The 12,179-nt window shown below is 43.4% G+C and overlaps 2 protein-coding genes across 2 annotated transcripts; both read left to right on the top strand.

The window, feature by feature from the left end:
* Window positions 1–2,131: 2,131 nt before the first annotated feature.
* Window positions 2,132–5,349, top strand: LOC146021261 (gamma-crystallin 2-like). The gene is made up of 3 exons (XM_083155055.1): window positions 2,132–2,140; window positions 3,318–3,560; window positions 5,074–5,349. The coding sequence occupies exons 1-3, from the start codon at window positions 2,132–2,134 to the stop codon at window positions 5,347–5,349; spliced, it is 528 nt and encodes a 175-aa protein (XP_083011181.1).
* Window positions 5,350–8,938: 3,589 nt separating this feature from the next.
* Window positions 8,939–11,868, top strand: LOC146019606 (gamma-crystallin-3-like). Its single transcript, XM_083152116.1, has 3 exons — window positions 8,939–8,947; window positions 9,607–9,849; window positions 11,593–11,868. The coding sequence occupies exons 1-3, from the start codon at window positions 8,939–8,941 to the stop codon at window positions 11,866–11,868; spliced, it is 528 nt and encodes a 175-aa protein (XP_083008242.1).
* The last annotated feature ends 311 nt before the right edge of the window (window positions 11,869–12,179 follow it).

Below are 12,179 nucleotides of genomic sequence, written 5' to 3'. Positions count from 1 at the left end.
TATATGAGTGTGAATATGAATACATTTTTCAATTAGAAAAGTAACAGTGTCACATGTGCGCTCTCTAAATGTTGTCTCCATATTTTGTATACATTTGAATAACGCTGGGGATTGCAGAGTTCCTCAATTGAGAGCAGCAGGTTCCACTTTTTCTAAATCTAATAATTGTACCAGATTCTGTGCGCCCGATTTTTGGCTCTCTTTTTTCTCCCTACTCGGTGGCCATGTGTCTAAATATACCCCGTGTCACATTTGGGGGGACTAAGAGACCAAAACTGTGCCTTTTTTTCTGTTCCATAACTACGACTATTCATGGATTAAACGTTAACAGTGTCTGTGTAGACAGTCATGCCAAAAAGCCAAAAAGCACAAGGTCGACACATGAAAAGTCGACACATTTTTGGTTGACCATTGTCAGTTGCGCTGGATGCCGGTCGAACTTAGAGGTTTTTTATTTTAAGTCGCAATTTCTTACAAGGCAAAACCATGATTTCCCCTTTTTGGCTAGCATCCCACACTGCCGCCAAATTCGGGCAGCATTACATTTGACTTTTGACCAATACATTGTGGACCTATTATGCGGATACCAGCTACAATGGTAATGTCCTTTTCTCTGTTATCTTTACTCCCGTTTAGAAGTATCTTTGCCATTTGCTCCTAAATATGGAAAACAGACAAAAATGGTCTTTCAGACACATTGGTTAAATCAATTTAGGTAGATGGCTGTTTTTTTTCCATTTTCCGGCTTTTCGGAGCAAATGGTTTATTATAAATTGTTCCCAGAAATGTTACAGTTTTTCATTTCAACCAGCCAGATTGAAAAAGATAATCTTATAGTATGTATGGGCCTTTACTCCCAGTGACATTGGATGCAGAGACCAAAGGGCTCCAGCTGTCAAAGGAGCCCAGAGAGGGGGCTGCTGCACAACTGTAGGACATCTGTCTCCACTCATTTCAGAGATTTGCTATAATTACTGCTGACTCACGACCCCCTTCGCAGCTCTCTTCAGAAAGTAAGATAACAGACCAAAGTGTGTATAAAGGGGGTGATTCACATTTGATCGAAAGAACGCTGTTTAGCAAGTGGGTCTGAATCAGGCCCATAATGAGCCACAGCTCTGCCGCTGGGTCTTACAGAAAGGAGAAAAGGTGTTTTACGGAAATACACTAATTACTTTAATACATCTTTTCTTGGGGGAGGTTACCAAAAATGTGAGAAAGATAAAATTCTGAGAGATAATGTACCAACCAATCTGCTCCCAACTGCCATTTTCAAACACTTGTAAGGTAGATGCTGATTGTTACTGTCAACTCAATGACTGCACCCCCCTAAAAAACGTGCATGCCAGGGTAGCGCTAATCCAAAGCACCCATACATGGTGATTCCTGTTGGGGGGATCGGGAGCCACTGGTAGAACTCAATGCGGACAACTGAGACCACGGACCCCCAATTAGTGCTGTACCCTCACTTTGCTCGCCATGCTTCGGGACAAAGTGCCTCGCTGCGCTACTGCTGCGCTCGCCACATGTTTACCGTTCCCAATCACAGTCCACGTGGAAGTAAAAAAAATCCCAAAATCAACTTTTTCATGTTTCAACCATTGTCATGTTGACCTTAGATTGTGTCGACCGTTTGTCAATGTCAACCTTATTCATGGCGACCTTTTTGTGTCGACCTATTGAATGTCTGTGTTGTCACATCATCCGACCTATCATCCGTACACCAGCCTAATAATATGCAGCCCTGATAGTGAGCCATAAAAGCATGGCACAAACCATTGTGTCAACACATTCTGCTTCCACTGCATATAGGGCCTGATTCAGTGCCTCATCGTGTCCAGCATCTCCGATCTCAGCCTGTATTACCCTACTACTGGTGGAGCTGCCTTCATTGCATTTCACTGGAAGGTAAATGAAGTTGTATGCAACCTGGCAGCACACACCCATCACACAATCACATAGTATTGCCAATAACACACAAACAACAACAACAACAACATGGGACAATGCCGGCCGTATATAATGAGGGGAACTATACATTATCCTGACTGGGCAGAATGTTTGTCTGCAGCATTGTCCGTCTGTGATATATAAAGGGACTGGCAGCCAGGATCCTCCCAACACTGGGAGAATGGGGAAGGTAACGATTCATCTCTGTCATCCTAACACTGAGTCCGACGCTGCCACATCCGTGTCTGCATCTTCTGCTGGTGATGTTGCCCATAGCAACCAATCCGATTCTGAGCTTAATTCAGCCTAGACTGTCTTTTATTTGCGAATGGAGAAAAAATCATTCGATGGTCGGTGATCTTTCAGTAAATTTAGCCCTAAAGCTCCATACACATCGATCGATTTGGTCGCTGAACGATTTTGACTTAATATCGCTCAGAGACCAAAACGCTGAGGGTCCCGTTTTCATCAGCGACCACCGATGGTCACTGATGAAAACAGAGTCACTGCAGGAGAAAGCCGCTGGTGGCAGGAGCATGATCTTCTGACCAGCTACCAGTACTGGACTGGTCGCGGGAGCGCGCTCCTATCGCCCGTCGCCCGGGACAAACGGATATGGTCGCTCAGCGGCCATATCCCCGGTGATAAAATAGCCCCTTGTGTACGGGGACTTAAGCGGCTGCAGACCCTGGAATACGGCTGGGCGTCTCTTTAACTGCAGCTAGAGATGTGGGGTTCGGATCTCCCAAAAAAACATATCCACACTTATTTTGTGTATCCAAACCAAAATAAATCCTTGTCCGGATCTCCCGAGGTGATCCGATCCAAACTGGGTCCGGATCTTCCTGAGGTTCGGAATTTGGATTTGAAATCTCAATTTCAGATTATGGATTGTTAGAATAATAGCTGGGAGTACCTCTGTGCATGGGAGGGGCTAGGGGCATGTTAGCTGCTTCTTAGAGCGCCACGCATACCCCCCAGTGATGACAGTTGGGGGCATGGCTTGTGAGAGGGGCATTCACACAAAGCCACTACCCTTTTGCTGAGGCCATGTCCCATTTCCAAAACAGGCCTTAGGGAGACTATATGTTGGGAGGTATGAGCCACCTTCGTGCTTCTCAAATGTAACCTCCCAGTCAGCTCCCAGGGACACCTAATACATCCTCACTACACCTCAGATACTATGGGGGAAGCTGCGTGAACGTTGGCGGTGTTTCCTGCGCAAAATCACGCACTGGCCACCAGGCCTGGACAGCGCCCTGCTGCGGTGTAGCTGAGTCCCAGCTTGCCGGGAGCTGAAGTGACGGAACAGACCAGCGGTGTACGGTATAATCAGATGTACATGTAATACATATCTTATATTGCAGATCATTTTCTACGAGGACAGGGACTTCCAAGGCCGGTCCTACCACTGCAGCGGAGACCACAGCGATTTACAGTCTTACTTCAGCCGCTGTAACTCAGCGCGGGTGCTAAACGGAGGTTGGATCATTTATGAGCGTCCAGGTTACACCGGTCTCCAGTATTACCTCAAACGGGGCGATTACCCAGACTACCAAAACTGGATGGGCTACAGTGACTCCATAAAATCGTGCCGCGTCATCCCTCAGGTATTATATAGAGAACATCTCTCCTGTACCACACAATATGGCTGCAGAGTTCAGAAGGGATTTGGATCATAGGTCTTCAGCAGGGGTGGTCAAAACGGTCCGCAAGATCTACCAACAGTTCACATTGGGCGGTATTCAATGTGAATACTGGCGACGTGCAGCTGCGTTCCGGAGCCTCGCTGGCGAATTTGAGCTCCTGCGGAGGACGCCGCAGGGAGCCTGAGGACGGCGGCAGGCAGGGAGATGGAAGTCTCCCTGCCTGCCCCACAACGTTTGTGGGGGGGAGGTGGGCACCCCGGGAGCCAGGCAGCACAGGCTGCCCCCCGGGGGGTGCCAGCAGGGGACCGGGTATATTCACTACACCCGATCATGCATATGTAATGATCGGGTGAAGTAAATATATGAATATCTAATGAGCGGCTCGGCTCCGGCCCCCTGCTGGCTGGTCTGTGTAAAAAAAATATATATTTTTTTAAATAAATATATATTCATGTGCTTACAGCACATGAATAAAAATAGCATGCCCCTCCTCAGAATAAAATTCCTGATTTTTTTGACACCAATTGTAAAAAACAAAACACTTTATTTTAAAAGTTCACCTTCCACTTCACCATAAAAAGATAGCGACTGCTACTCGGTGAATCATGGCGAAAAAAACCTTGAAATGTATTCGCCATCTGGTCATTGAATAGGGTGATTCGCCGTTTTAGTCAGAAATTCGCCTTACAGCACAAAATCGCCATAAAAACCTGGCGAATCAGCCTCATTGAATACCGCCCATTGTCTAGCCTGCCAAGCTGGTTCACAGGTGTAGTCATTACTTTCACATTTCCCAGACCCCCTAGCTGGTGCACAGGTGTAATCATTACTGTCACATTTCCCAGACCCCCTAGCTGGTGCACAGGTGTAGTCATTACTGTCACATTTCCCAGACCACCTAGCTGGTGCACAGGTGTAGTCATTACTGTCACGTTTCACAGACCACCTAGCTGGTGCACATGTGCAGTCATTACTGTCACATTTCCCAGACCACCTAGCTGGTGCACAGGTGTAGTCATTACTGTCACATTTCCCAGACCATCTAGCTGGTGCACAGGCGCAGTCATTACTGTCACATTTCCCAGATCACCTAGCTGGTGCACAGGTGTAGTCATTACTGTCACATTTCCCAGACCATCTAGCTGGTGCACAGGCGCAGTCATTACTGTCACATTTCCCAGATCACCTAGCTGGTGCACAGGTGTAGTCATTACTGTCACATTTTGAATTTTTTTGTACTTTTTTAAACTCCCACTGGGAAGGGTACAAAGTGCCGAAAGCAGCAGTAGCACAGCGAGGCATCATGCCCGATGGTTAGCGAAGCGAGCGACACTAACTGGAAGCCCATGTGGACAATTTTTTTGATTCATTTATCAAAATTTTGGATAACAGTTTTGGAATTTTTGTTATTGTGCTAATAATGCCCCTGCCAATGATTACATCTTTATTCTGTTTTACCATTGTCTCCTATTAGTATCGCGGTTCCTACAGGATCAGGCTCCATGAACAGGAAGACTTCAGAAGCGAGGCGATGGAATTCAGTGAAGATTGCCGCCATGTTTTTGAAAAGTTCCCTCACCACGACATTCACTCCTGTACGGTGCTGGAAGGATACTGGATGTTTTATGAGCAGCCCAACTACAGAGGTCGCCAGTATTACCTGAAGCCAGGAGAGTACCGGAGATACAGTGACTGGGGCGGATTAAATGGCAGAGTCAGCTCTTTCCGTCGGGTCATAAATTTCCTCTAGATACATGTACAGTATAGTATGTACCAGCAAATAAATATGTGCTCATTGTATTATTGGCACTGGTTACGCTTTTCCTGGAAGTTTATACAGAACTGGCCTGAACCAATTCGATGCCCTAGGCAAGTTTTTGGCTGGAGGCCTCTATCAGTGATGCTAGTTCTGTCTGACCCAGCACCACTCTGCCATCACAATACCCATATACCCATCAACCCTCACCAATATCAATCCTCATTTTGCTGCCTTGTGCGTCCTCGCCCCAAAATGTAGATAGGGAAAATGCAGGCTGAAGGTGAGCACCCATAAAAATGGGCATGGCTAACCATAAGTACTCCAATTTAAATGATCTCATAAGCACTGCAGCCTTGTTCACATTGCATCACACAATAGTGTTCCTTATTTAAATTTCATCACATGATAAGTTTCTGTTATTCATGTTATACAAGACAGTATTGCCCCTTATTCACATTACACCACACCATATTGCCCCTTATTCACATTACACCACACAACACCGGTCCTTATTCATATTACACCACACCACACTGCTCCTTATTCACATTACGCCTTGCCATACTGCTCCTTATTCACTTTACACCACACTGAACTGCTCCTTATTCACATTACACCTCCACGTACTGCTCCTTATTAACATTAAACCACACCATATTTGCTCCTTTTTTCACATTACCCCACACTGTATTGCTTATTGTTCACATTCCACCACACCATATTGTTCCTTATTCAAATTACACCACATCGTAATGTTCCTTATTCACATTACACCAAACTGTATTGCTTGTTATTCACATTACACCACATATTGCCCCATATTCACATTAAATTATACAGTATTGCCCCTTATTCACAATAGAATACACCATATTCCCCCCTATTCACATTACACAACACTGCATTGCCCATTTTTCAAGTTGCACCACACTGTATTGCCACTTAATCATAATACACCATATTATTGCTCCTTATACACAGTACAACACACAGTACCACTCCCTATGCACATAATGTCACATAATAATGCCTCTTACACATTATGACACACATTTGTACACTTATAAACATAATATTACACAGTAATGCCCCACACATATGCTACACATTTTCATACCCCAACCCCCCTGCACCCCTTGCACAGCTGAGCTTGCCAGTCTTAGGCTTGGAATACTGTACATGCCCCTAGGTATTTCAAGTGCCCTGGGCATTTGCCTAGTTTGCCGAATCCTAGGGCTGGCACTGAGTATTTACTGATGAACAGTACATTGCCTTTTTATCACCCCGAATGAAGTCAGCTCCCCAATGGCCCAAACACACTGCCACTAAATTAAACTGCACAATTTATGTGGGATGTACTAAGCCTTTGCGGTACATCCCACCACATATAGCAATGAAACTCAGTGCATTTGTACTAACTTATGTGACTAGCTTTGCAAAGGACAGCTCTGTGCATACAGGAGTGACAGGGCGGCCGCAGCAGAGGTGGAACTACCATTGGTGTCGCAAGTGCATTGCACTGGGGCCCCTGAGGACTAATGGGAGCCCAAGTTTTGATTGGCTAGCATTTAAAAAACAATGCACAAAAATAGATCCTGCAAATCGATTTTTTTAGCAAAGGAATCCAGTCCACATAATGAATACTTTCACATATGATTAGACTCCTATAGTGCAACATGACCCCCACTTGTCAGAAGACCTCTCACACATCAGATCAGATTCCTATAATTCAATATGACCCCAACATGCCACAGGACCTCACACACATATGATCAGACTCCTATAATTCAATATGACCCCCACATACCCCAAGAGCTCTCACACATATGATCAGACTCCTATAATGCAAACGGACCCCAGATGCTAGAAGACCTCCTGCACATTTGATCAGACTCCTATAATGCAATATGACCCCCACATACCACAAGACCTCTCACACATATGATCAGACTCATATAATGCAATAGGACCCCAGATGCTAGAAGACCTCCTGCACTTATGATCAGACTCATACAGTATAATGCAATATAACCTCCACATGCCACAAGACCTCTTGCACATATGATCAGACCCTAAAAATGCAACATAACCCCCACATGCTACCAGACCCCTTGCATATGTGATCAGACCTCTATAATGCAATATGACCCCCACATGCCACAAAACCTAATCTATTTGCCAACAGATCCAGATGGAGAAAAGTATAAAGCATTGGAGAAACATCAGTGGCATCAAATTAGGGAAGCCATCGCTTCCCTTACCTTACCTGCATAGCTTCCCTTACTTTACCTTCCCATCATCTCCCCTGCCCCTCCCATCTCTTCCTAATCTTACCTTCCTTTCCCCTCCCTTTCCATAGCTTTCCTTATCTTCCCATCATCTTCCCTGCCCCTCCCTAATCTTACCTTCCTTTCCCTTTCCATAGCTTCCCTTACCTTATCTTCCCATAATCTCTTGCCTTCCCAATCTTCCCTTCCCCTCCCATTATTTTCTATACCCTACCTTTCCATCATCTCACCTGCCCCCACCCCATCTCTTATCATATCTTCCTTTCCTCTCCCTTGCCATCATATCACCCCTCTCCTAACTCTTCATTTCCATTACCTCTCCTACCTCCCATTCCCGTCCATTCATCTCCTTTCCCATCACCTCACCACCCTCCCATGTCTCCCCTTCTGTTCCCTCTCTTACCTTCCCTTCCTTTCCTCACCCATCACCCTCACCTTTCATTCTTCTCTCCTCCCATCACCCACCACCTCCCATTTCTTTCCTTCCCGTCCATTCATCTCCCGTCCCATCATCTCATCCTCCCTCCCATCTCTTCCCTTATGTTCCCTCTCTTCCCTTCCCTTCCATTTATCTCTTTCTACATCATCTTATCCTTCCTCCCATCTCTTCCCTTCTGTTCCCTCTCTTCCCTTCCCATCATCTCATACCCCCCAATGTCTTCCCTTCCATTCCTACAGTATGCTGGATAACATAGTCTTTGTTTTTTTTAAAACACAACGCTGTATATTTTATTATTAACATCTTTCTTTTTTAAGCAAAATTAATATTTGTGAATAAAGTAGATTCATTGACTAAACCTGGACCACGTTACAGTTGTTCTGAGCAGGAATAAATCTGAAGAAGATCTTGTTAAATAAATGAATTTTGTTCAGTTATCAATGTTTTTTTATGTATTTCTGCACCAGCGACCCAACCGCTCTGTGCACTAGTGATTGGAATGTGTATATTTTCTTTAGGCCATACGTGTCCCATCACAGAAAACAGCTGAAACATGCAAAACCGCATAGTATTGGAATTCCATTGCCTTGATCTTCATCCTCCACATTATACTATCTCACATTGGACATTGGCTTCGCTGTCTGGCTCAGTGCATTCAATACAGGAACCCGGTGTCAGCACAAGCCTAAGTCCAGCAGAGAAAAAGTCGAATATACACTTTCTTTATTGCACTATACAGCCCACTATTATGCAAATGTTGTAGGATCCTAATGGATTCAGCAATCAGTATATAAAGAAAAATCCAGAGTCAAATTTGTTGCACTTTTGTTTAGAATCCAATCTATTATCCACCATGGGAAAGGTAAGAACACAAATAATGTCACTTAGACATGTAAGACAATATGCATTATATAGATATATGTATTCTGGGGCAAAATGTCTTATTCTGACGTCGCTGCATTTCTGGAAACGCTATTTTTAAAGACTCCCTATTAAGAACATAGATTACATTTTTAAATTGGCGATATTTTCAATATTTGTATTTATCATAAATAGGGGGGGCATTAAATGTTTGCCAATATTGCCGACAGTTGGAAATATTGGCACACATCTATCTAATGCAGCCATTTGCCACCACATTGAAGGCATGTTTGCACGGACAGATTTAATATTGAATACCTCCTTAGTCTTCGTATGTAATTAATAAGGTGGCAAGGAACACATACAATCATCGAAATATAAATAGAGCAAAGAAAGCGGGGCATCTGTTAAGTTAAATTCAAGAGTAAAAAAAACAAAATTGCATATGTCACATTTATAAAGTGAACACAAACATTACTGTACATAACTAAATAATCTAGTCAAGTGATTTAATATAATTTAAATACATTGTGTTGGTTTCTATCTCAGTCATGATCCATTTATTCAGCAAAGAGTTCGTAAATAAGCGCGCAACGTCGTGAGACACATTGTCATCTTGCTGCAAGTCTCACCTTACGTCTCTTGCTGCTTCCATCCTAGATCATCTTCTACGAGGACAGGAACTTCCAGGGCCGCTCCCACGAGTGCAGCTCTGACTGCTCCGAATTGAACTCCTTCTTCAGCCGCTGCAACTCCATCCGGGTGGAGAATGGAAACTGGATGCTGTACGAGCACCCCAACTACAGGGGCAACCAGTACTTCTTGAAGAGGGGAGAGTACCCCGACTTCTCTCACTGGACAAGTCACAATGACTCCATAAGATCTTGTCGCATAATTCCACAGGTCAGTTTTTAATCGAGAAAAAGAATATTGGTTCTACAACCTAAACTGTATACAGGAAGTCTATCTCTTTCCTTTATCTCCCAATGTCTATGTCACTCACCTTTTTTTTCAAAAGAAAGAAATAAAACTCTTAAGGTTTTTATTTACTAAGCTTTAGATGGAGATAAAGTGCTAGCCAGCCAGCTCCTAACTGTTATTTTTCAAATAATTCAAGAATATAGAAACTAATAAACAGACAACTTGGAGAGACAGTGGCACAGTATAAAATTAATAATGCATGGCAATAGTCTGGGTGGACATCAGATGAGGAAAGTCTAGACATAATATTCAGGACAGGGAAAGAAGTCCTGTAAAAAGGCACAAAGGAAGGGCAGGCAGCAAGCAAGACAATTTATGCTAACAAATCCAATAGGTAATGGCAGGCAGCAAGCAAGGAATTACTGGTAGAAAATGTAACAGGTAAGGGCAGGCAGAAAACAAAGAACTACTGGTAGCAAATCTAACAGGTAAGGGCAGGCAGCAAACAAGGAATTTTTACTAACAAATCTTACAGGTAAGGGCAGACAGCAAGCAAGGAATTTTTGCTCTTGGATGATTCAGCACCTCCCTAAATTAAATTTCTCTAGAATGAAAGTTATTATTTCAACTCATAAATGCCCCCTCTGACCCACTTCTACCACTCAATTGACAATACCTCTCACTTCTCTGTCTTACAAGTACTGCTTTGGTGTCATTCTCCACTGTACTCTCTCTGCCATGTTCAGTCTATCTCCCAATATTAATCCTTCCACCGCCATAATATTTCGAAGACCCTTGTCATCTCTTGCCTTTTGTTCCACTGGCCTCCTGAGTCTATTCCGGACACCACTGCCCTCCTCATTGTCCTCTTTCAGCCCTTCACCTCTGTTGACCACCCTTTCTAAACACAATACTGCATCATGTCCTATACAGACCCCTCTTGTCCTAATATTTCCAGCATCATTTCCACACATACAGTAGGGACATTATTAAAATCCTCATCTCAGATGGAAGAAGATAAATGTACTTAACTATTTGAAAACAACATTCCGTCAACAACAATATTTCAAAATGTTGTATGAATGGACAGATCTTGAAATGGCCCCTCCCATAATGTCCATCACCTGCTCTAGAATCCTTAATATCTGTCTCCTTTGGGGTGGCAGCCATTTTGGAAGGGAAATCTGTCCCATGTTATCGCACCTATGGTCCTCTCTACTCTCCCTATTCCTCTTGATATTCACCCATAACCCCTTGAGAAAGTAAGTTTCTGGCAGGAGGGCCCTCTCTTATTCCACATAATTAAGTAATATGCAAGATGTAATTATGCACTTACTGTATGTAAATAAGTTAATGAGTGTAATCTTGTTGTAGGTCCTATCCCCTATGTAATGCGCTACTGAATCCAAAAACATACTGGTAGGTTAATTGGATTCTGTAAAAAAAAAAAAAAATCAACCCTAGTGTGTTTGTGTGCATGTGGTAAGGAAAATAGATTGTCAGCTCCACTGTGTTAGCGACTGAAATGACCGTATGTGTGCCAATATAAGTAGCTGCTAATAAATCAAAAATTTCTTACAATTATTTTGCTATGGGGAATATTTAAGATGTATCAGAAAATAATTGTACGCCTATAATTGTGTGTTAATAAATATATATAAATATTATTTATTTTTTAAACCGAGTATTTTGAGACAAATTAAGAAAAACAATTCTCTTTATCAGCACCGTGGAACATTTAGAATCAGAATCTATGAAAAGGAAGAATTCAATGGCGCTATGTTGGAGTTTCCTGAAGATTGTCCCAACGTACATGAAGAGTTCAGGCATCCTGACATCCACTCCTGCAATGTTCTGGAAGGACATTGGATCTTCTACGAAGAGCCCAGCTACAGAGGACGCCAGTACTACCTGAGACCCGGGGAGTACCGGAGATACAGCGACTGGGGGGCCTCACAATCCAGGGTCAGCTCATTTAGACGTGTCCAGGAATTTTATTAAACACAGACCTTTAGCATTGGTGCATCATCCAATAAATAAATAAATGGTTCAATGACTATTAGATGTCTTGTTAAATTACTTCCCTATATCCTGTTTCTCATCATTCATTCATTAATTGCGGATGCTGACTTTTTTGGAGCAATTATCTGTCCATAGAATAGAATACATATGGATGGCTTCCCGATGGTCAGAATCCTGACAGGGGCTCAGTAAGTACACTTACGCTCTCACCCTACCCCCTAATGCTCCCTAATCACAGCCTAATCATAACCCTCCATCCGTAACCCCCCCCCCCCCCCCCCAGTGCCTAA

Source organism: Crinia signifera, chromosome 7, assembly GCF_055691185.1.
Source record: "Crinia signifera chromosome 7, ASM5569118v1, whole genome shotgun sequence".
NCBI classification, from domain to species: domain Eukaryota; kingdom Metazoa; phylum Chordata; class Amphibia; order Anura; family Myobatrachidae; genus Crinia; species Crinia signifera.
The sequence above is the reverse complement of the archived record's forward strand: the minus strand, read 5'-3'. Positions and strand labels throughout refer to the sequence as shown.

What these genes read in the sequence shown, in the direction of transcription:
- LOC146021261 (XM_083155055.1), top strand. An exon ending in CGTGCCGCGTCATCCCTCAG is followed by an intron (nt 3,561 to 5,073) that starts GTATTATATAGA and finishes GTCTCCTATTAG; the next exon opens with TATCGCGGTTCCTACAGGAT.
- LOC146019606 (XM_083152116.1), top strand. An exon ending in CTTGTCGCATAATTCCACAG is followed by an intron (nt 9,850 to 11,592) that starts GTCAGTTTTTAA and finishes TCTCTTTATCAG; the next exon opens with CACCGTGGAACATTTAGAAT.